Source organism: Mangifera indica, chromosome 17 (genome assembly GCF_011075055.1).
Source record: "Mangifera indica cultivar Alphonso chromosome 17, CATAS_Mindica_2.1, whole genome shotgun sequence".
NCBI classification, from domain to species: Eukaryota; Viridiplantae; Streptophyta; class Magnoliopsida; order Sapindales; family Anacardiaceae; genus Mangifera; species Mangifera indica.
In genome coordinates, this window is record NC_058153.1 from 11,790,213 (window position 1) to 11,816,003 (window position 25,791).

The following is a 25,791-nucleotide window of genomic DNA, read 5'->3' on the forward strand; positions in this document are numbered from 1 at the left end:
TTTTATGTTTATCTTGAGCCATCAACTTCTTAATTTGAAGAGCTCGAGTTTCACTTGAATCGAATCAAGCTTAAGCCAAGTAACACTCGACTTGGTTTGGTTCGATTTGTGGCCATAATCACTCGTCATTGATAAAGTTTTTACGTAAAGTTTTATTGTTTACGAATTACTGAAAATCAAGTTTTCATCTCCAACAATTAAACATATTAGAAGCCAAACATTTATGGATGCAGTGAAAATTATGAAACAATTCTCAAATTTATTTATTTATTGAATCAAGGAATTATCCTGTGAAAATGTAGTATAAAAGGTAGAATTAGATTTGATTTGGGTTAAGCCCAAACCCAAACAAATTTTAAATTGAAATCATCTCAATTTCAAAAGAGTAAGTTTGAAATTGACTTAAAATTGATGAGTTGAGATTAACTCAAATTGAACATAATTTAACTTTAAGTTTAATCTTAACCTATATGAATTTAATTTATTTATACAAACGAATCAAATTCTTAATTGAAACTTAGCTTACTTGATTCAAATTAAAATTTAAGTTCGAATCAATTTCAACCGTAATGAGAGAGGACAATTAAAGAAAATTCGGACCGTTAACAGACAGATTACGGTGTAGGCCAAGCAACTCTAATGGGCTGAACCTAGTGGGCGGTTATGTTTAAAATTACCAGCCCAAACATAGGCTGGTTGGGCCCATGCAAAGCAATGTTATTCTTCAGTCATATTTAGAAAAATTAGTTAAATGAAATTGCAAGTATTTCCAAATTTATATTTTGAGTTATAGTTAAATTATAATTTTAATATCTTATGTCTTTCATTATACCAACAATTAGAATATGCATTAACAATGAGTACTTAACGCTGATGTATGATTGAAAATCATCAAATCATATAACGATACATTATTGTTAATATATAAATTAGTATTCATTATTAATATATATATTTTTTGTTGGTTTAAAAGACTTATTCTCACCCAAAGTTTAGTCTATTTCCAACTCTCATCTACAAAATTTTCAAAAACCTAAATATTTATTGTTAAAGTTATTTAATCAATAATATTAAAAAATATAAAAATTTATATCATTTCTCCCATTAATTTGGAAAACTAACAATCTTCTCTCAAAATTAAGTTTTAAAAAGTTGTATTTTCCCCCAAGTGTTTCAATTTTCGGGCAACTAACACCCGTGAACCTTTTCTCTCCCTTTTTTCGAACTCATCTTCATCCAAATGAATCAATGAAGATGAAAAAATCGTCTTCGTCGATTTCAGATGAATCATACCAAGAGAGATCAACTTTCAAGTTGTTAGATAAGGAAAAGTATCGTTAAGAAGGATAAACAACACTAGAGAAGACGGTTGTTCGTCAAAAAATTATCTTTAAAAAATTGAAACCTGAGAGGGGGAATGTAACTTTTTAAAATTTAATTACGTGAAAAATTGTTAGTTTTTAGAGTTTAGGAAAAAAAATGAGATTATTGGTTAAGTGACAATTTTATCCTTAGAACTAACGGATTTTGCTAACTTTAATATTTTATGAATAAATATTTAAGTTTTTTAAATTTTACGGGTTAAAGTTTGGGAGTACACTAACCCCTAGGGTGGGAATAAGTCTTTTGGCCTTTTATTGTGATAAAAAAAGTATGAGTAATGTTACATGTATACATTTTGAATATACAAAATGAGTATAAATATGATATATTATTATATGATTAAATAATTTTTAATTAAAAATAAAATAATATCTAATCATATAATTATATATATATATATATATATATATATATATATATATATATATATATATATATATATATATATATATGTATTCATCATACGTAGACATATTTTTATTGAAATAATATTCCTTTATATCTATACCATTATTTTTCAAGGAAATTTTAGCAATTTCCATAATTTAAGTATTAATAAGTTCTACTAGATTAAATTTTTAATTTATATTATTCAAAAGAATAAAAACTTAAATATAAAAGATTCAATAATATTAATATAAATATAGTTGACAATTGAATCATTTTAAATTAATAAATAAATGATATATACCTATTAAATATGTCAAATATCATGAGTTATTTTATGTAATTCTGTGCAACTTAATTACCAAAAATTTCAATAATTAATTTCTTTAATCTAATTAATATATATAATTTAATTATTTTTTGAATTTATTTAACTTTTTTCTTTTATTTTCAAACTTGTGCACAAAACAAAAAATAATATCAAAATTAAATGGCCCTTAAATTGTCTTTTCCTTTAACAAAAAAATCTTCAAAAAAAAAAAAAAAAAAAAAAAACAATCTCTTCAGTGCTGAGATTTTAGAGAGGTTTTCAAATTTGTATTTTCACCCTTCTTCCCCACTCTTATCTTCATCTAACAAGTTGAAAATGGCTTCCACAGCAGCCCCGCTCTTCTCCTTGAGCCACAGTGCTCAGATACAATGCTCACCAGCATGTGCAACTACCACCACAACCACCAGAAAAACCCTCAATGTTTTTAACTCAAAAACCCATGAACAAAAGCCTCATAAAAACCCTAATTTCTTATCTTCTTCTTGTTGTTATTCTTCTTCTTTTCCGATAACTCTTAGAAGATTTCCTGCGAGCCAACTTCAGTTTCACCCTCTACAACACTCTGTTCATATTGATTTCCTGGAAAATCTTGAAACATCAACGAATTTTATTATCCCCAACGGCGAAACCCACGAGGTTATACTCAAAAGGGAGGAAAAAAATGAAACTTTTGATAATTTAAGCGTGCCCAGAAGTGAAAGTCAGCAGCTTGTGTGTTTTGAGCCTCGTAGGAGAGTTTTTATTCAGGACCCACCTTGGGTTTCCCCTCTGCTTTTGAAAGGTCTTTATAGGAGAATTAGGCAGCAAGAGGGGAAGGTCAAGTTGGAGAAGAGGAGGTATAATTTATTGAGGAGGAGGCAGGTGAAGGAAGAGACGGAAGCTTGGGAGAGAATGGTGGACGAATATAAGGAATTGGAGGCCAAAATGATTGAGAAAAAGTTGGCACCGAATTTGCCTCATATAAAGGGGCTGTTTTTGGGGTGGTTTGAGCCATTGAGAGAGGCAATAGCCAGAGAGCAGAAAGCCCAGAAGACGAAGAAACAGAAGGCGGCTTATGCGCCTCACATTGATTTATTACCGGCTGATAAGATGGCTGTCATTGTGATGCATAAGATGATGGGGTTGATCATGGCTGCTCATGAGGATGGGTGTGTCCAAGTTGTCCAGGCTGCTGTGCACATTGGAATGGCCATTGAGCAGGAGGTGAGTGTGTGAAAAATTAAGATTTTTTTCAGTACATGTGCTTTAGTTTAAAACTAAGAGATATTTGTATGATGAGGGAAGCAGGAAGGAAAAAATTCGAATTTAAATGAAGTTTAGATTGATTCTAGTTGGGTAGTATCTGAATTGTGCTGAGAATTTTGTAATATTTGTACTTAAGTCAGACTGTTTTGTAAAAATTTTAACATTTTTTACTTCACTGTTGTAATTTTAGGTTAGTTTTCTCTTTCTTGATAAAAAAATTACGTGTATATGTTGCATATGACCAAACTAACATAGTTTGACACCGTAGCTGACATTTCCTTATTCATGTGTGGCTCCATGTCTGCATTGAGCTTTATATGCTGCTGCTCATCAACCTTGCATTCTCTTGAAGCAAGGTTGAAACTTGTTCCCATGTCCTGTTTGAACAGTAATCTCCCTTGTTTCCCTGCTTGTTGTCTATTTATTTCAAATTTCTTGTGATGATAAAAATCTCTCTGCACTCTATGCTGATTTAATTCAATTGCGTTGTTGGGTAACTCCATTCTCATGTTTTAAATTGATATAATCTCAGGTTAGGATTCATAGTTTCTTGGAGAAAAGTAAGAGTTACAGGAAAAAGAATATTGTAACCGATTCTAAAGAAGTTCTTAACAAGGAAAAGGAGATGCTGAGGAAACGGGTTAATGGTTTGATTAGAAGGAAAGCGCTTGTTGAGGTGCAGAAGTTACTTAAGAATGAAGAAACTAAACCTTGGGGTCGAGATACTCAAGCTAAGGTTTGTGGCCTTTGACATGTTTCTTTCTGAAATGATTAATGGGCCAGTTTTCCCTTTTCTTTCTCTTTGCTTTTTTTATCTATATTTTATTGAAAATTTTACCATCTTATGGGTTTTGATTCTCCCACCTGTATGTACTTCTACAGCTGGGGAGCTGTCTAATAGAACTATTAATTGGAGCAGCTTTTATACAACATCCTGCTGACCAGGCTGGGGACTTTCCACCTGATGTTCGGCCTGCATTTAGGCACAGAATCAAAACTATTATGAGGAGTCCAGGGTAAGACTTTATTTACTTTCTATATGCATTTCTTCTCCAATCTTTTATATATGCCACTAAATTATGGTCCACCAGACCTTCTAGACAAGATGATCCCAAAGCCTTTTCTTGGTTGTAATTGTCTGAAGTCTTTATTAGCTTTTCTGTTTTTTTTTGGGTAATTAGTCTTTATTAGATTTTGTTACTATGTACCTGCAGTTTATTTGTATTCGAGCAATACCACATCCATAAGCTTGTTAACTTGTTGGCATTTTTGAATTCTGCACTTTATTGAGCAATATTTCAAAGTACACACACTCAGAGAGAGATAGCTACTCAGTATGATTTCTAACTCATTTCTTTTTTTTCCTTTAATTTTTTTGGGATCCACTAGGCAGAAAATCACAAAGCGATATGGGTTTATAGAGTGTGATCCCCTATTGCTTGCAGGACTTGAAAAGTCTGTAAGTTAACTATCTATTTTCTTTGAGATCTTACATTATTCATCCACTTGTATTCAATTTAGGTTGACATTATTTTATTCTGTTCTCATGTTGGAAGTCCATGTAAAATTTAAATTGCCTAAGCTAGTAATATATGATTTCCACGTCTTAATAATTCTTCCTTTTTAATATTATGTTAAACATTGTCCCAATATTATTCTTGTAAAGACTTCACCACCTTTGTATGTTATCAAACAAATTTCATCTGTCCACCAAAATCAGAAAAGTCTTGTAAAAATTTCATTTGTTAAATCTAAATTATTAGTAGACCTGATTGCTGTAGCTTGTGATCAAGGCATTGGATGACCTTTAGAAAAGCAGTTTTAAGTACTATAGAGTACAAGTATTAGATTATTTATGGTGTCTTGACAATTACAATTCAATTAAACTTATGTGTCTTTGTTTTTCTGTAGGCTAAGCATATGCTGATTCCTTATGTGCCGATGTTGGTACCACCCAAAAAATGGAAAGGGTATGATCTATAGTAATAAGTGATGCTAGTGTAACGAGAGTAAATGCAAAAATGTAATCTTCTTAAGTCCCGCTTTTCTCTTGAAAATGGGTATAAAAATGAATAAGTTAAAAAAATAAATCATTGTTTAAATGTGATAAACGATAAACTAATTTTGAAGAAATAGAAATTGCTTTAGGAAAGCTGTCTGGCATACTTTAAATGTCTTTGAAAATTTTCTCTAACTTGATATTGAAATCTTTCTACTACTAGGTATAACAAGGGTGGATACTTGTTTTTACCTTCTTATGTCATGCGTACTCATGGCTCTAGGAAGCAACAAGAAGCACTCAAGAGCGTTCCTTGGGAAAGTATGAAGCAAGTATATGAGGTAAAGATGACCATAAGTTTGCTCATTTTCTTAATATAAATTTTTTTTTTTTGGTTAGGGGTCATGGCCATGCATGCTTTTTGGCCCTGCTGGTAAAATTAAAGGATGCACCTATGTCCTGATTTCAAGCATTTTCCTCAGAATACTTGACTTATTCTCTGCATGCTTATGAAAAAAGGGAAAGTGCTGTACTGGAGATAGAGGTTGAAAAGTGTCTATAGTTTTCTGTTTCCCTCTTCTATTTGTATATGTATCAAAGGTCCCCTCATCCCTGTATCCAGTTAAGAGCATGAATTAGTTTTAGGCTAGAGTTTCTTTAAAGTTAGGTATTCTGTTATTGGGGCCTTCAATAATTTTTTAATAAACTTTATCTTATTATGTAATGTACAAATAAAACTTAGGATGGAATTATGGTTCTTTTATAAAAAAAATTATGACCTTTCTTGGGTAACATACTAGATTTCAGCAACAGTGAGTTTTGAGAAAATTTTCTTTCAAAATATCATAACTGCTTTTTCTATTGCTCTGCCTACTATTTTCTTTCTCTTTTTTGGAAAATTCAATTTTGATATTATTAACATTTGCAATTATTTTAGTTCTTACTGCTGGTGCTATTTGGCCTCCTTGTGTATTTCTTTTGCATCATGAAATTAAGTTTTGACTTCAATTTTCTTTTTGCTACCTAAAATGGCAACCAAGCAGGCCCTGGATACCCTTGGGAGTACTAAATGGAGGGTGAACAGAAAAGTACTTACTGTTTTGGAGACCATTTGGGCTAGTGGTGGCAATACTGCAGGCTTGGTTGATCGAGATGATGTAAGTACACGACTACATGAATAATGTCGTCTGATATATGAATGGCTCATGCTAAATTTTTTTTTTTTTTGTTTTGTTTTGCTTTTCAGGGTACTTTCACTGATAGTGCATTGAAAAACACTTATCCTGTAATGTTCTTATATTGCATGTTCCTGTAACCCAGAAATTCTAAGGCCCTTCTAAACTGTTTCTGTCTGAAAGCACCATTGAATCAATCCAGTAATTTGACATAATTTTCCCCTGAATGCCTTGTGCAAAGAGGATTTTAACCAATAGTTATGTAGGGTTTGGCGATGTTGTGTAAAACTATATGTAAATTGAACTAGGGCTGCAAATGAGCTGAGCTCAAGTTTGAGCCACTTGAGTTTGAATCTCGAGCTTCATGTTGGCTAGCATGGTGAGATTGCGAGCTTATGACTTGGCTCGAGTAAAATATCAAGAAGCTTGTAAAAGTTTCAAAATTTTTGCTTATGCCCTTAAAATCCTATTTATTAGCTTTGAATATAGGGGTGTAATTCATAAATATGTGAGATAGGGGTTTACATGTAATTTTTTAAATATTAAGATGTTTACATTTATTTTTTTGAGCCAAGCTTAGAGAACCATTTTTGTCTCAAGTTCAAGCTGAGATCCTACTGACTTGTTGAGCTCAAGCTCTACACATATGCAATTGAGCCAAGAATGACTTGGCTTGGCTCAGCTTGGTTGCACCCCTACATTGGACCTTCCCCAAGCCGCAACTTCTATTGACTACCAAAGCTAATGCATCATTTCAATAATTTTTGTTGGTTATATTCCTTGTTTGTCAGTTCAAGGCATGCTGTTTTATTTGTCAGTTATTTGCTTGCTTCATCTTACCTGAAGTCTTTCTCGTTTGGCCTTCTAGATTCCCATACCAGAGAAGCCCCCCACCGAGGATTTGATGGAAGTTCAGAAGTGGAAATGGAGTGTGAGAAAGGCAAAGAAAATGAATCGAGAGAAGCATTCTCTACGATGTGATACTGAACTTAAGCTTTCTGTAAGATATCCAACCTTCTGAAACTATGAAAATTCTTCTTGTAATATTCATGTATGGAAATCTATATGACCTCTTATGTGGAAATGAGGTGATAAAAAACCTTTATAAAGTATCTCCACTTTTCTGAAATTGTGAGATGGCTTGTTTATGTATTCTGCAACATATATGACATCTCGTGTAGAAGTTAAGTGATATTAGGACCAGTCTCTAATGTCTTGTGCTGTTCCATCTGTTAAAAATCAATCTCTTCAAAGTCAATTTGACTCTGCTTAGATGTCAGGTCAAAAAAAAATTTGGGTTTGCTTTACTCGAATATGATAAGTTTGGGTTATCAGGAACCCTTGACACAATTTATCTGGGTAACTTAATTAATGACTGGACAGGTGGCTAGGAGAATGAAAGATGAGGAAGGCTTTTATTATCCTCACAATCTTGATTTCAGAGGCCGTGCATACCCAATGCATCCACATCTGAATCATCTAAGCTCCGATCTTTGTAGAGGAGTTCTTGAATTTTCAGAAGGACGTCCATTAGGGAAATCTGGTTTACATTGGCTGAAGATACATCTAGCAAACTTGTTTTCAGGTGGCATTGAAAAGCTTTCACATGATGGACGTCTAGCATTTGTGGATAATCATTTGGATGACATATTTGATTCGGCAGAAAACCCTATTAATGGAAACCGATGGTGGTTAATGGCTGAAGATCCTTTTCAGTGCCTAGCTGCATGTATTAATTTGTCAGAAGCCTTAAAGAGCTCATCACCTCATACTGTCGTCTCACACCTTCCCATTCATCAGGTAAATGTTTTGTTAGCAGCCTTTAAGCAGCAAAGGAAAATATCAACTTTTTACTTAAAATTTCTTTAGCATGCAGATGTTAGTTTTTTATTTCGTTAATTTCATCCTTTGCTTTTTGGAAACTAAATGTTGATTGTCGTTTCCCAAGTGACCTTGACAAAGGGAAACATTTTGTTGCATATTCTATTATTGCATGGAGTCTAGTTCTTTACGACCCTTTTTTGTTTGTCTGATAGAAGCTATAATTTGTTTTCTTTGCTCTTCTTGTGTAAGTAGGATGGTTCTTGCAACGGACTACAACATTATGCAGCCTTGGGAAGAAACAGTGTATGTTTTCTGTATACATATTTGTATTATTTCTTCTGTGCTTATTAATTGATTGATTCAAAATTCTTTTTTCCTTTTTTCTTTACCCTATTACCCTAAATTCTTTGCAAGTTCTTCTTGAAGACTTGCTTTAGTGTTTGCTAGAAGCAGGTTGCTTCATTTATTTGAAATGTGTTAATGTTCTCATGTGTCCGTTTTGGTGGTTTTTATGTTTGTGCTTTCTTAGATGGAAGCAGCTGCAGTTAACTTGATGGCAGGAGAGAAACCAGCTGATGTTTACTCTGAAATAGCTGTGAGGTATTAATTAATATTGTTATGAGCGCATAACCTGATCATTAGTGTCTCATCGTGTTTTTGATTTGAACATGATGATGAACTATCTTTCTTCCTTCTGGGACCATCTTTAATACAACAAGAGAGAGAGAAAATCACTAAGCTAAAAGATGTGATAATATATAATTAAGATTGTTTTAAAATGTTTTAAAACCAGAAATTGGAAAGATATGATAGATTAAATATCATACTTGGTGTGCAATCTTGGCCCCTTTATTCTTGGAGTGTGGATCAACATTTTTATTAATTATAGGTTTTAATATGTTTTGGGTTCCAACGTTTAAATGACTTAAGTTAATCGAACTTGGATACCCATTAAATTATATACCTTTTCATATTTTTTCGTTCCCAATATGAGACTTACATATTCTAAAACTTCCCATCAAGTGCAATTGTGCTACCAATTGATACTTCTCATGCATGTGGTGGCTTATCTAAACTTGGTCCGACTCTTCTTAGTTTAAATTAAAATAGAGGCTAGCTTTTCTTGGCTAGCCTATTGAAACTTGGGTCAAACTCTTCTTAGATCAGCCTGAAACAGGGTTCAGCTCCTGTTGGCTAGCCCATGGGTCCACTAGGGTTTTAACACAAGGGTGTAGCTTCTTTCAACTCAGCCCGCCATGCTCAAATGAGTCTTGTATCAAGAGATTCCAATACCATGTTAGCAATCTTGGGCCCTTTAAACTTGGAAGAGTGTGGATCAACATCTTGATTAATTATGGGCCTTTATATATTTTGGGTTCCAATTGTTGAAGTGACTTAAGCCTTTCTAACTTGGGTACCCATTACATTATATACCTTTTCATTTTTATTTTTCTTAGCAATGTTGGACTTATATATTCCAACAAGATTGTTTCATACATGAGGACTTCATATTATTATGCTGTGTAGACAGACAGTATTTTGCTCTTTGTTAAGGCTACCTTAATATTTAACCTGTCTAATCATTGATTCAATTTCTTGAATTTTATATTTGAACTCCTTATTTGGTCATTGTTTTCTCTATTTTGTTAGTATTTGTATGTATTTAATCTGCTATGAGATCTAAACTGACTTTTATTGGTTAGGGTTCATGATATAATGAAGAGGGACAGCAACAAGGATCCTGCTAGATTTCCTCATGCTTTATTAGCCAAGATTTTAATTAACCAGGTTGGTGTTGCAAAATTCTTAACTGTGGACTTTGTTATGTTTTCTTGAACTGACTGTTTGAATGTTTATCAACTTCAGGTTGATCGGAAATTGGTGAAACAGACTGTGATGACCTCGGTTTATGGTGTCACTTATGTTGGAGCAAGAGAGCAAATAAAACGAAGATTAGAGGAGAAGGGCCTTATTACAGATGATAGACAGCTCTTTGCTGCAGCTTGCTATGCTGCTAATGTAAGCAATTAGCATTCTGATTGTGGCATTAGGTTTGTGTAAGGGCTTATAGTAAGCTGCCCCAAATTCCAACTTTTATTGTAACACCCCTAGACAAATTCTATGTTGACAAAACATATGAGAGATGTTAGATATATGTGGGCATCTCAAAATTGTCAGGGCACATTTTGGGTTGCAAAGCCCAAAAGCAAAATAGTGATGGACTATGTGTTCAAAGCGAACATTAACTTGACAGTGGGTCAAGTTATTGAATCAGAATGTTACATTTATTTAAGAAATAATTTAAAAAAAAAAAAACACTTCCTTGGATTCCTTGTTTAGAAAATTTCAAGGTAGTTGATTATGAGCCTTGAATCTGATTTTCATGAAATTATTTTATTGGATTCCAATTCATTAATTTGTATAGTTGTAGCTAGAGTTGTCGCGTAAACAGTCTGGCTATTCTATATGTGAATTTCATCTCAAGCATAAACTATCTTTCTTCTAGGTGACCTTGACTGCCCTTGGAGAGATCTTTCAAGCTGCAAGAAGTATAATGGCTTGGCTTGGTGATTGTGCAAAGGTATTACTTTCAGTTGCGTATCTTTTATTCTTTTTGTTCACCAGATTGCAACCTTCTTCCAAAATTTTCACATTATGCAAATTGAAAATGCCTACCGGGAATATGTGTTAGGACCTAGGGTTTTGGGGACACATGTCCTAATTCTAGGAGTAGAAGTTGGGGTTGGAAGAAAGTGAAGGAGAAGAAACTAGGGTTTTAGCGGCCTTTGGGATGAAAGGAGGTTTTCAGCGTCTTGAACAGTCAAAACTGCTGGAGACCTCAGCTTCTCAAATTGCCGGTTTATCCATTGTAAATCCCTAAGATCAATAAACATTGCTTCGAATCTCTTCATTTGATTGTGTTTTTCATTGTATTGGTTAAAATATTGGCCAAGATCTATCAATATGCAGGACTGGATTATGTTATGGTCAATTTTCTTATTTTGAAACCTCTACAGGTTATTGCTGCAGAGAATCAAGCTGTGCGGTGGACCACTCCCCTAGGTCTTCCAGTTGTGCAACCCTATTGCAAAAATGAACGGCATCTTGTGAGTGCTGCCTTTGCTATTAGTTTATGATTGACCGGAGTTAGACTGGTTTTCTCAGCATTGATGTGATTAGTCGTCACCTTTGTTAGATAGGGATTACTGTCTTGTGTGCTTTTTTACTCTGAGTATAATATCAATAAACCCCTAAATGTTTAAAATCTTGCATTTACACCTTTAAAACCTTACTTCCAAACTTTGAATATGAAGGTTAATGGATAAATATATAAGTTACAGGCTTTAACTGTAATTTATGAAGCTGACCTCGAGCCAAGCAATATTTGCAACCCTAATCTTGAGTTTGCTTTTCCAAGTTTATATGTGCCTTTCAAAATGAAGTTTCCTATTCCTTCAAAGTAGGTATTTTGATCCTCTCATTGAAAGCTTTTTTCTTGGAGAATGTTAAGAAGTGGAATGCCTTTTTTATTTTTGTGCGCAATTCATTATTTTATATATGAATGATGAAACCTTTGCATGGTGTGGAAACTAAAACCTGAACCAAAGATATGATCTCTTGGCACCAATGTGCTAAAATAATTCTGTGATAACATGGCAACTGAACTCAGTTTCTGGATGCAGATTAGAACATCTCTCCAAGTTTTGGCCTTGCAGCGGGAGGGTACTTCGGTAAGCTTATTTGTGTCTTTTTTCTTTTTGCTGTTCATTTCTTTTTTTTATTTTTTGTCTGTCACTTAAAAATTCATTATCATTTCAATTCTCCAGGTACAGATGAGAAAGCAGAGAACTGCATTTCCTCCAAATTTTGTTCACTCACTGGATGGTTCTCACATGATGATGACTGCTGTTGCCTGCAGAGACTCCGGCTTACATTTTGCAGGTCTGTTTTCCCAGTCTGCTGAAGTTTGCTCATTCTTGTTCTTTGTGATCATTTAAATTCTATAGTCAGTAACCTTCAAACTTTGTTCTTCTATTCTGTATCATACTGATGATGGGGTTTGTTTTTAGTTGATGCTCCAATCATATAAGTGGACAACCTAGCTAAATCACTGTGGTCTTCAGCTTTCATTGAAACGAAACAGGCTTAAAGGATTTGATATTTTAATGTTTTAAGTCGTGTTGTGCAATATTTATTATGGAAAGAGTATTAAAACCTTCCTCGTTTTGTGTGTTAAATATTTCTAGAGTATCTAATCAAGGTTGCAAAAAAGTTGAGCCACTCGTGAGTTACTCATAGCTTGGCTCAATTATTGATGAGCTAAGGTGGAGTTCATTGTTACTCGATTCAAGTATAATATCAATAAACCTATAAATGTTTAAAATCTTGTACTTACACTCTTAAAATCTTTCTCTTTGACTTTGAATATTGGGATAATTGATAAATATTTGAATTATGAAGTTTAATTGTAGTCAACTGTTCTTATATTGAGCTCCAACTCTTGAGCTCAAGCTTTGCATAAATGCAATCAAACTAAGCTTGAGATAAGTAATACTCAGCTTGGTTCAGCTTGATTGCAGCCCTATATCTAATGGTGGTCACAATATGGAGATACTTGACTCTCTCTCTCTCTCTCTCTCTATCTATCTATCCATATATATATATAAAATTTGGTGACGAATAATAATTTTCCTATTTTGGTCTAATAAATATGCTTGCAGGGGTTCATGACTCGTTTTGGACACATGCATGTGATGTTGATCAGATGAACGAGATACTTCGGAAGAAGTTTGTGGAGCTTTACGGCATGCCAATTCTTGAGAATGTAAGTTTATAATGACTGGCTTCACCACATTAGTAAGAAAGCCCATAGAGCACATGTTTTAGGCTTGAAGGCAACTATGAGAAAGGACTTTATCACATTCTGTAGACATGTTTTCTGCCAGGAGAATGTTAAATAAACAAAAGAAAGAACAGCACGTACCTATGCCGCTTCATTATAATGTTTCCCTTTGAAAATGGCTTCATAAAGTATACGCACTCACGGCTTTTCTGTCACGAATTGCAAAGATCACTATAGTTAGAGCATTTTTGAAGTAGGTTCATTAACCGCAATCCAAAAACTAGTTATTAAGATCCAGAGTTCAAAGTTATGTAAACTTTACACTAGAAATTCATACTTTCGGATATGGGATGATAACAACTTATGACTTGCATCTATGATTCAAAACTTAATATATGGATCTTGAACTAGATTTGACTGCTGTAAGATTTCTGTGTTGCCGTTAACCTTACTGTAATTAATTCTGGTTTTCCCAGTTGCTTGAGAGCTTCCAGACATCATATCCAACATTAAAGTTTCCTCCTCTCCCTGAAAGGGGCAACTTTGACTTACACGAGGTTCTTAAATCTCCATACTTCTTCAACTGATCCACGAGCAAGTCGAAGTCATATATGATAAAGGTGCAGAAGAACAGTTCTTATCATCTAGGCCCCAAAAAGGATCATGAAAGCCTAGTGATGCATTCAACTTTAGGAACAAGAGCAGAAGATCACTTTTGTTCACCGCCAATGGCATACAGAAAATCATCATAGGCTCGTTATCGCATAGAGGATGACTCGCTGACTGCCCAGTTTGGCATGGAAACTCATGCATTGATGGGATTTTAATTCAAAATTTCATTACCAGGTTGCTTGTCTGGAAGTTGCGACGATGAAGAGCTTTATCTTGCAGCAAGTTTTTTTTTTTTATTTTGCTGTAGGAGGTGATCATGATAGATCATGATCAATATACTATTCTTTTGAATGATGTAACATGTAGGGTATATCTTTTGTCCGCGGAGCTGACTGTAAACCGTGTCTCAGCGTAGCAAATTGTGTACATCTTTAGCCAAGATAAGGGAAATGTGTACTTCAATCTCACTTTTTCTCACGTTTTCAACTGGAGAGACTATTATATAGCAATATGATTATTAGTATCATACGATACAAGTGTAAAATTATATATATATATATATATATATATATATATATATATATATATATATATATATATATATATATATATATGTGTGTGTGTGTGTGTGTGTGAGAGAGAGATACAATATTTTAAATAAATGATGATATAATAGGGCTGCGTTTAGAAACTTTTAAATTTTTAGAAAGATTTTATCAATGTTTCTAAAACTGGATTGGTAATCGAATCATATATCTCATTGGTTTATGATATATATGATTCTATTGGGAATCGATTAGTTTAACTTATTATCAAATTATAATAAATTTTTAAAATAATATCAGTGTAATCAATAGATTTTATTTAAAAATTTGTAAAAAATAAAATTAATCAAGATACCTAAATCTATAGTGATTAGGACATATCTTTTGAAATGAATAGCAATTATTCACCTGATTTCAATAAAACAATTTGACGAAAAAATGTTTTCATCTCATAATACAGAAAAATAAACATAATTCTGTGAGTCATTGCTTATAGAGGACATTTAAATAGATATGAGATACTTTTTTTTCTTTTTTTTCATTTTATTTTTGAACTTATATTTTTCTTACACATTTAAAAATTTATCCAGTTTAATATAAAATAATTAAATTAATAAAAAGATAATTAAATTTTTCTAAAATTTCTTAAATTTTGGTCAAACCTTGATTCTATTAGTTTTGATCTCGTTTAACTAAGTCAATAAACAAACCATTTTTTAATGTTAATTGGATAAGACTTGGAGCCAGTTTTCGATTTAACAGATTGAATTAGATGGACCGGTGATAATATAATAACAAAATTTTTATTTTTATTACTTTATTTTTCAAAGGATGTAACAATGATGCGTTAAAATATATGGTATGAGAAATTAATTTTTCCACACACGTGTGTGTGTGTGTAAGACAACTGCGAATTTATTAAGAAATTCTGATTGGAAAACGGCTTCATAAGAATTTGTTATTATTTAATTTAATGAACTTTTAAAATATTGCAATTACTCTCTTAAAATTTTACTTTCTGATTTTGATTACGCCTAAATAATAGGTATGCATATTAGATTTAACTATAGTTTCTCAAGTCAAAAATTTGTTTTTTAAACTTGAGTTCAAGTTTTCAACTCTCGAGTTCATTAAGTAGCGTTAGAATCAAGCCAAGTTGGCTAAGTTCAGATCAATTTGAGTTTAGCTCAGTTTAAGAAAGTTAAGCTCAAGCTTTGGATCAAGCTCCAATAAAACAATTCGAGTTTGACTAAGTTTAAGGGAAGTTGAGGACGATTTCAACTCAAGTTCGATTACTGTACCAAGTCGAGCTCAATTCGATATTGTAGTTGAACCAAAACCGATCAAAACAATATTGTTTTGATGCGTACTGGTTAAAACAACATTTTGATGCGTATTGATCAAAACAATGTTTTAGTCTATTCAAATTGAGCTTCCCTAGGCTTGCAAGCTTGGAGCGTCGAACACCTCATAAACTTGAGCTTATAAAAAACCTATTAGACTAAAGCTCATGCTCCCCTAAGTCGAGCTCATTTCAGACTCATTTAAGTCAAGTTGGCAAATAAACTTGAGTCAACATGGTTTGAATCCAACTAGACACGTCAATTGGACAGAGCCAAATAGAAGCCTGACCCAACACTGTAGAGTGTCGGACCGACTTATGGGCCTTTCGGGTTGGGTTATGAGTTTTAATATTACGCTCATGGGTCGGCCCGACCTATTACTATTTTAAAAAATAATAATAAAAAAAAAATTTTGCTTCTGCGGCAAAAGCCTTTGTTGCTGCCACAAAGGCAAAAAGCCTTCAACGACTATTGGCCTGATTAATTTTTTTAATTAATTAATTATTTATTTTTCTCTATAAAAATCAATCAAACTCTCATTTATTTTCAATTTTAATTACAAATCTTTCAATTCTTTCATTATATTTTCAATCTCATTTTCTCTCATCAACTTTCTTTCGAAAACTATTTGAATTTGTAAATAATATTTTTTTGTGTTTATAATTTCATTTTTACTTCAATTTTATCATTATAAAATATTACAAATAGATCAAAGGTCAAATGAATTCAATCCATTTGAATACTATCATGTTGACACTAATGATATTATTGATGATACACAAGGTGGAATAGTTGAAGCATTAACAAGTAAAAATGGTACAAGTACAGGTACAAGTTCACATTATTCGACAAAGAGAAAAAAAAAACAAATATCAATGGTGTGAGAGCACTTCGATCAAATAGAGGAAATGATAGAAGGAAAATTAATTCGTCAAGCAGTATGTAAACATTGTGGTTTTTATTTGACATGTGCAAGTACAAATGACATGAGACATCTTCACCGATATGTTACTGATTACTGTAAAAAAATTTCACATGAGCTTAGAGGATAAAAACAAATTACATTGACCCAATCGTGGTTCGTTGGTCCCGACGCCAGTTCAATAGGAGGTCTAAACGGTTATGAACATATGGGAGAAATGTTAACTTTTATATACGATCAAATAAAGATGCGAAACTACATGGTCAGGTATGTAATTGCTTTTGATCAACCTTTTAGTTATGCAGAAGATGAAACTTTAGAATAGATGATACAAAATAGTGTTCAACCAGTATTTAGAAGAATTCCTAGGTCAACTTTTAGGTCAGACATCCTGAGAAATTATGAATTAATGAAATTAAAAGTTATTAGAGAATTAAATAATTTTAATAATATTATTTCAATAACTTTTGATTTATGGACTGCTACAAATCAAGATATAATGTATCTTTGTGTAACTGCCCATTATATTAATTTTGATTAATAGTTATGCAAAAAAAATTATTGCATTTAGAAATTTAGAATATTCGCATGATGGTCTTACAATTTATCATGCATTAACAAATATTTTTAGGAATATAAAATTAATAATTATATTTTTTCAATTACTTTTGATAATGCCAAAAATAATGATAAAGTTATTGAATATATGTATAAACATTTATCTCCTCCATTTAATGGACAATTATTTCATATTAGGTGTGCATGTCATGTTATTAATTTAATAGCTCAAAAAGACTTGAAATTGGCTAAAAAACATATATAAGTAATTAGACATGTCATTCTATACATTTCATCATCCCCATCACGGGTACAAACATATAATTAATTATGTAAATCAATGGGATAGAGGAGAAAAAAATTAAAAGTAAATACTAAAACTATGTGAAATTCAACATACCTCATGTTGAAAGCGTGCGAAAGGTATGAAGTTCTTATAACACTGTACTTCAATACCCAACTAAAAGATTAGACGAATCATTTTTTTTTTTTGACAGATTAAGATTGGGAGATAGTTATGGCTCTAATGAACATATTAGAGCTATTGAAGACAGCCACAACCATTGTTCAGGTGTGTATTATCCAATAACTTGTTCAATAATATATAATATGGTAGAAATAAATGATATTTTTAAAAAACATAGATCTCATGAGTCTCATCATATTTTCCAAAATATATCTAGAAAAATGGAATAAAAATTTAAAAAACAATGGAGTGAAATTCCTTTACTTTATTCTACAGCTACTGTTTTAGATTCTAAGGCAAAAACTAGTGGACTAAAAAATTTATTTGATATTATTAATGAAAATTTGTCAATTAATAGCAATGTTAATTCTATTAAATATGTTCAAAAATTTTTACTTGATATATATAATATTTATGAACAAAAATATGGAAGGATCGGACAAAATTCTGTACTAGAGATAAATTCCGGTAGTTCAAGCAAAAAAAAGTTGCCCATATGGTCTCTTTTATGTAAAGTAAGCATTCTGCTAGTCAAAGTACAAATTATGGTTAATTTTATAATTATATCAATATTGACCATTATCTAGAAATTGTTCAAAGATATAATGCTAAAAAACTAGATGTTTTGGCATGGTAAAAAGGCAAGGCAAAAACTTTTCCTATGCTTGTTGTTATGGCCCAAGATCTATTAACACCTCTGGTGTTGACTATAGCATCAAAATTCACTTTTAGTGCAAATGGATGCGTACTCGATGATAGACGATTCAATTTACACTCAAACATGGTTAAGAGGATAATATGTATGAAAGATTGGGTCAAAGCTGATTTTAAAATACAAAATCGTCTGATAGAAGATATCTTTGAAGAATTCAAAGATTTGGATGTTAAAACTGAGTAGATAAATGATATAGTATATATATTTTATTTATGTTTGTAATTTATACAATATGTAAATTAATTTATTTATACGATGTTATAAACTTATAATATTTTTCATTATGTAACTACGATATTCTTCCGTCACAAGTAAACAATTACAAATAAAATGTTCGAGGTATTGTCCTTGGTTTTAATAATTGAAAAATAATTTGTTTAAAAATTTTAATTAAATTTAAAAACAAATTATTTAAATAGGCTGGCCATTTAAGGCCCAACCCTATATATAGGGTCAGGCCTTCAAAAATCTATGAGCCTAGGGCCAAGCTGGAGCTAGCCTAGCCCATTGACATGTCTAAATCCAACCCTACTGTTAAACTTAAACATAGCTTAAACCCAACAATATTCGACTTAATTCAACTCAGTCGTAGCCTTAGTCCAGCCAAGATACAATTACCGAAAATATGAATGCAAAAGAACATACATTTTGACCCAACAAAATGTTTTGAATTTCAAATAGACAGGTATTTTATTAGCTGATATGAATGAATTTTACATGTTTTCATCTTTGCTGAAGACAATATACTAAAGATTCAAAGTTAGCAGGAATAAAATCAGTTAACTTGGCAGAAGTAAAATTTTGAGTTGACCCTCAGGAGGAATCGGCAAGCAGCATGAACTCCTTAAAAGGCATATTATCTGCAGTCCACCTACTTGATTGAGTTCCTCTACAAGCTAGCTGCAAATAGAGGTTTCCACTTTTTGAAACTTCTGCTCTGTGTAAAACCTTGGCTAAGATTCATCTTACACCTGATTAAACTTGTGCAATGGGTAGAATCTTTGGGCTTTGTACATAAATTTAGAGAATTCTCAAAATCATTTAGCTGGTAAAGGCAGAATATGTATAAATAAGATTTACTGAACAAGGGGTACATCTATGGAAAGTTCAAATCAAATCAAGGGCATATCAGTTTCAGGTTTTGAAACAGACAAAGAAAGTAGCACATAAAGGCTGTCTATAGAATCATTCAAAAGGAAGATGGACATACTCTGAATGTGCAAGGAAGTCATTTTATAACTGTTATTTTCTCAATGTCAGCAAGCTAATGTTACAACTGACAAGCCACAAGCGAAAATAGCATTAAAAGGGATTTATAATAAACCATGTCTAAAAAGGGGCTTCAAATTAAGGTTGGATTCAAACCAAATTGAGCTCGAGTTTGAACCAACTTAAGTTTGACTCGGCTTGAGGGGAGTTGAGCTCTAACCTAAGCCCAAGCATGCTGAGATCCTCCCAAAGTTTTTCAAGATTAGCTTGCTTGAGAGAAGCCGAGTTCGAGTTTGGCTATAGGGCCAAGCTCTGAGCTTAGTTTAGTACTGTAGCCGAGCTAAAAATAACTAAAACAACGTTGTTTCGATGTGTATTGGTCAAAACGATATTGTTTTAATTAATTCAAATTGAATTTTTTCAAGCTCAAGAATTTGACAAGTCAAACACCCCTCTGGTTTGAGCTCGAGCTTGAGTTTGAGTTCAACCGTGCTTGTTTTTAACTTGAACAAACTCGAATCAAATCTAATCTTATTCATAATTCTTTTAAACAATTGCAGGCATACCTGCTCAGGTGCACATGCAAGACATCACTAAAGAGGAAGTGCAAGAATATCCAAACGAATTAGGGCTACCATATCTTACATCCACAAGGACCACCTGATAGCCTCTAGCCTCTAAAAGCTTATCATTCTTTTGCAATGTGGCAATTTCAACCCAAATTAAAGGTCTTTCACCTGCCCCGACCATAAAAGAAAGGGAATTCTTCGATAGAAATAGGGAAGGAGACAAAAAAAAATCTCCGTAACTAAGCACAGGCCAGGGGTAAGGATACATATGATCCATATGATCCATCCTTGGCTTTTTATATTATTATATTTGCTTAAAATACTAGCATGTCTTTATAATTTTGAATTATTTATGTTTTTCAAATTTATTTATGTTTTTTATTGTGCATATTAAGGTTAGTTAACATATGCTATTTATGACATTTGAAATAGTGGGTTAGTTTTAATTTTAATTAATTTTGTTGTTTATTATATTTATCTTTGTGTTTAAAGGGTATGAAAGGGGATTTTTTTCCACGGGGTACAGGGATGAGGAAGAGATTTTTCTTTGTAGGTAAAGTGATGGGGAGAGGATTTTTCTCCGCGAGTAGGGAACAGGGAAAGGATTTTTCCCACGAGTAGAGGATGGAGAATCCTTATCATTCTTGTAAAGGGGACTGGCCAGGGATGGGGAATCAGGTATTCAATCCCCCCACCCCCCTTATTGCCATCCCTAGTATTGAACTATCACTTTTATGTGTTGAAACTTTATTTTTTTAATTAAAGGAATTGAGCTCTTAGATTTCTTATTGAAAGACCGAACTTTTAGGTTTTCTAATGGAAGAAACTAAACTTTTGGTATTTTTTATTGAATATAGCAAACAAACACAATTCAGATTGTTTGTTTTGTTTTGTTTTGTTTTGGAAGCAAGGTGATTAGTAGGTCTAGATACCAACCAAACCAAACTGAGGTTGAACACTCATTCGCTTGAGTTTAGCTTGAACTAAAAATAGAGCTACTTGAGTTCGTTGAGTCAAAGTTAAAGGTAATTCAAGTTCGTCTCAGTTCCTAAGTTTGAAGTTCGAAGTTCGAAACTCAATTCGAGTTTATGACTTAGACTCATAACTTAAGTTTACAGCTCATTAACAAAACAATAACATTTTACCCAATAATGGACAAAACGATGTTGTTCTAACAATTGCATAACATGACACAAATCGAATCGCAAGTTAAGTTCAAACCGACTTGAGCTATCGGCTCAACTTGCAAGTTAGATTGAGTCTAACTCCCTTCAACTCGAGTTTATCTCAGTTTTAGAACCTAAGTGAATGCAATTTAAATCGAACTGAGCCAAACCAAGCCATCTTTTGAACTTGAGCTAGCTTAGTTTGAGTCCAGCTTTAGTGATAGGTTTAGTACATTCAATAGGGAATAGTGAAAGTTAGTCTATTCAATAGAAAAATTTAAAGATTTGGTTACAAAATTCGATCCTTTGATAGTTTTATACCTTTAGGTGTTGAAATTTCGATTTGTAAATGTTGATATATATATCTTCGGGTTTTTGTTGGATATTTGATGTATTATGTATTCTCATCCTTATTCTTGAATATATATCAAGGACAAAGAGTTTCTAAACTTGGGAGAACCAGCGTTAACAGATCTATGTTATTATGTCAAGCTAGTTTTCTATCTTTACCGCAGTCTGATTGTCCGGGAGGGAGAACCGATTAACGAGATGCTCTTCATGCTGCATGGAAAACTCCGGACTCACAACACCAAAGGCACTGAATATTTGAAGGATGGTGATGGTGGGCTCTTTGGGAAAGAACTTGTCACTTGGTTTAAAAATCAGGTTGAACCCTACTCAGCCACCCTCAGGCATTTACCAATGTGGAAGCCTTTGTACTTGTGACTTGAGAAAATATTCAACAAGTACAATCAGCAGCAAGCAAATTAAACCTGAAATGACTTCAGAAAGGACAATACTTACATGTTGAAGAGTGAGCAGCACAAGTTTCGGTTTACGGGAGACGTTATACATAATTTTACTTGTTTGCAAAACTTATGCCTCTGGTCTTGTTTTATTTTGAATATTATGCTGATGCGAACTGGGTTCTCGAATCTTATTTAATGGAGTTCTAGCAAGCAAAAGTTGTTGCTCTTTCCTCCACATAAGCAAAATTCCTGCAAGCCTTGGCGGCTCCGCCACATTTCTATGACAATATGCTTGCATTTACGGAGAAGCTGTTTTTATTAATCTCTGAACAAATTGAATGAAAATCTGGATTATATTGTTTACATTGTAAAACCTAGTGTTTCTTTTATATATGGGAACTCAAAGTGCAATTTTATTCTGACTAAAACTCTTCTGTCCCTACCCAGTTCCGAGCTCCCAGTGTTGCTTGTTCTGCATGGAATGAGCATGTTCCCCTTCCCAATCTGCTTCCCGCAAATCGTCACATTTGGAACAAGCTCATTATCCCTGAAATGACCCTATTCTTTCTTGGAACAACTCATGCACTTCTGAAACTGGCAACGACAAAATTTTTTGAATAATGATTCCACACTATATAACGCTTGGAAAGATCATTCAACTACAATAGAAAGCCCGCTCCATCAATTCTAGATCTTTAAATGAACTGTTTTCAAATATGAGCCACATTATTAACATCCCAACCCCAAGACATTTAGGGGTAAGCTTCTTCTTGTGTTTAGTTAGGGGGAATAAGAGATTAATTTGATAATCTATTATTGAGCAATGCTATGTGTACCCATTTTTGGTATACAATTCATGTACATTGTGATGTATCATCATGTAATTGGGTAGTTTTAAAATATGTGTCATCATATGATAAAGAAATATCTAATCATATGATAACACTTCATCTATGTACACAAATTGTGTACCAAAAATGGGTGCACATAGTTTTATTGTTTATTATTATTACATTTCATAAAAATTAATAAATATAAATAATTATTATATTTAGTCAGATGTAATAAAAGAATACAAATTAATAAGTTATTATTTTATTTAATATCATTGGTATAATTATTTTAAAATATTATTTATGTTATTTATTATATTAATTGAAAATAAAGTTATTTTTGTCTTAAAAATTAATAAATAATGACATAAATATGAAAAAAATCAAAATTATTTTGATAATCTTCTAATACTTAAAGTAAAGATGATAAACATATTATCCTTATATTACATTCTATATCAATATTGTTAATAGAATATTATTATAATATTTTATTATTAGACAAACTAAACAAAATAATATCAATAAGAAAAGATAGATTATCAAAGTAATATTTAAATACTTAAATCAAACGTCTTTTAATAAATTTTGTTATATTAAAGCAAGTAATAGCAGTATTCTTTTATTCCTATCAATAAAAGAGAATAATTATTTATGCATACCTAGGGCTCTTCCTAGAATGTAAGGCCCTTTTAAATCGCCAGAATGATTGTATGAAATGAACTGCTCGAAGTTTTGCAAATACATCTTGCAAGTCTTCAACAGTGATAGCGAAAGCTTCAACTTTTGTAGCGGCCAGAATAGTTGTGGTTGAGACAGGGAGGGTGGACGAGTATGGGTCAGCAAGCACCCAAGTGACAAGCTCTTTTCCACATATGTCACCATCTTTCAGCAAAATAGTTCTGCAATTGTTGCCAGCAGAGCCTGTTCTTACATCCATGGAGGTGTAGGTTCGAAGCTTGCCTTGCACGATAAATAGCATCTCATCAACTGGATCTCCCTCCTCAACAATGCGAGCTCGCTCATTGAAGCTCACTGGCTTTAAACAACCACACAGGTCCTCTAATGCCGATTCGCTCAACCTTCCGAACTCCTCTACCTTGTTATACAAACAATATAAGAATAAAAATTTATCCAAAATCCAGCAGTTAAAAGTATGAATGAAAAAGGTGTTGAAAAATTTTGAGGCAACCATTAATCTTGTCTTGATTAAATAAAACCTCGGTAAATATTGGGTCTCTTTTCCTAATGCATAGAGGACGATAAAAATACCTCATTCCAAATATAGTTATAGTAACTGCATCTAGGAAAGGAAGATTAGTTTCATCAAATCGACAATCGGTTGGATCAGAAAATGATTTTGTATCAACTATGATGCAATCAAGTTTGCCTAATTCCCTAATCTATTAATTTTACTATTCTATGATCTATGTGTATGCAAATTGAAATTGATGTTGAGGTTAGATTGATTGACTGCATGAATAATTTTGTGAGAAGAACAAAAGTTCCATAATAACTCACTTTCTTCAGCAATTCCAAGCAGAGTTCACACTTTATAATCTTCTGTAGGTCCCTGGGAAGCTTTTTGAGCAAATTTTCAGCATGAACAATTTTGGCTTCTGGATCTTTGTATAGGTATGGCTGAAATTTCTTCACCTCCTGTTGGAGTTTTTCAGAGAGCTTCCAAAAGGACATCCACTGCTCTGTCTTGCGTCCCCGCAATCTCAGCTTCTCTGATCTTATTGTTTCAGATTGCAGGTATGCCTGTTTTGTAAGAAGTATTATCCATATATAAACTAGGTTTTAATATGATTCATTTTAAGCACGGTAAGATAAATTGAATAAGAAAATAATGGCCAAATGACTATTTCCCACTCAAGGTTTATAAAACGACAAATTTTTATCCTTTAAGTTTCAAAAAATTAAATTTTCATATGTCATTTACTTTTGTCATTGAATTTATTAAGTTTTCTAAAAAATGATTGTTGACCCTTTTATTGAAATTATAAAACTGTTATTAGCACTTAATATAAATATCAAATTATTAATGTATTTTTACTTGTTTTAAATTTATCACTAAGACTTATAAAAAATATTAAAACTCTTAACAAATTTTAAAATATTGCATTTCGGTAAGTTCTTTGGGGGTGTAAGTGTTTGTAAGTGTTATTTTTTAAACTAGTGAGAGGTATATTGAAAATTTAAAAATTCAAAAACACCCCTGAACCTTTTTTAAACTTTCAAAAACCACCTAGAAAATTTTAACACCTCTAATATTTTTAAAAATTGTAGGGTGCCCCTTAAACTTTTGAAAAAGGAAAATTGAAAATATGAGAGACAAAGAAAATAAAAAAGAATAAGGGAAAAAGGAGAAAATAGAAAAATATATGCAAAATGACATTCTTGTTCATTCATTTAACGAAAGTGAATGATGGATGAGAATATAGTTTTTTTAAACTTAAAGGGTGAGAATTGTCGTTTGAGCAAACTTTTGGTGGGGAAATTCTTTTGGCAGAAAAAAATATACTAACCTGCATATTTCCAATGAAAAAGGCGAAAACTACCACAGCATATATAGTAATGCATATCACAAGATATTTTCTAGAATAGAGGCACTTGGTTGGAGGTTTTGACCTAAACAACTGCAGAAAATTTTATTCTATATCAGACTCTGAGCTTAAAAGGCGAATAACACTACATTTACTAACTTTTCTTACAAACCTGAGAGTCTGCAGTCCCCACCGTAGACAATATGATAACTTCCTTAGAAAAAACTTAGTTTCCACAATATGAGACTTAATAGCATCATCGAATATTCCGAAATGAAAGTCGGTCGAATCTCGAGTAGTACACAAATCATTTAGAACTTCATAGCATATATCACCACCGTAAAAAAAAACCTGAACCATTAACGTAG

The 25,791-nt window shown here is 32.5% G+C and overlaps 2 protein-coding genes across 2 annotated transcripts; one reads left to right on the plus strand and one right to left on the minus strand.

Moving 5' to 3' along the window:
• Positions 1 to 2,316: 2,316 nt before the first annotated feature.
• LOC123200694 (DNA-directed RNA polymerase 3, chloroplastic) lies at positions 2,317 to 14,325 on the plus strand. The gene is made up of 19 exons (XM_044616027.1): positions 2,317 to 3,304; positions 3,879 to 4,082; positions 4,229 to 4,362; positions 4,736 to 4,805; positions 5,258 to 5,316; positions 5,569 to 5,686; positions 6,389 to 6,502; positions 7,389 to 7,520; positions 7,904 to 8,320; positions 8,597 to 8,647; positions 8,874 to 8,944; positions 10,048 to 10,132; positions 10,211 to 10,363; positions 10,851 to 10,925; positions 11,362 to 11,451; positions 12,028 to 12,075; positions 12,172 to 12,286; positions 13,066 to 13,169; positions 13,664 to 14,325. The coding sequence occupies exons 1-19, from the start codon at positions 2,417 to 2,419 to the stop codon at positions 13,772 to 13,774; spliced, it is 3,039 nt and encodes a 1,012-aa protein (XP_044471962.1). The 5' UTR covers positions 2,317 to 2,416; the 3' UTR covers positions 13,775 to 14,325.
• A 9,167-nt stretch (positions 14,326 to 23,492) lies between these two features.
• LOC123201033 (cyclic nucleotide-gated ion channel 1-like) lies at positions 23,493 to 25,426 on the minus strand. Its single transcript, XM_044616479.1, has 3 exons — positions 25,406 to 25,426; positions 24,396 to 24,638; positions 23,493 to 23,973 (listed from the first exon to the last, which is right to left on the minus strand). Exons 1-3 carry the CDS (start codon positions 25,409 to 25,411, stop codon positions 23,527 to 23,529), a joined length of 696 nt encoding a protein of 231 aa, XP_044472414.1. The 5' UTR covers positions 25,412 to 25,426; the 3' UTR covers positions 23,493 to 23,526.
• Positions 25,427 to 25,791: the final 365 nt, after the last annotated feature.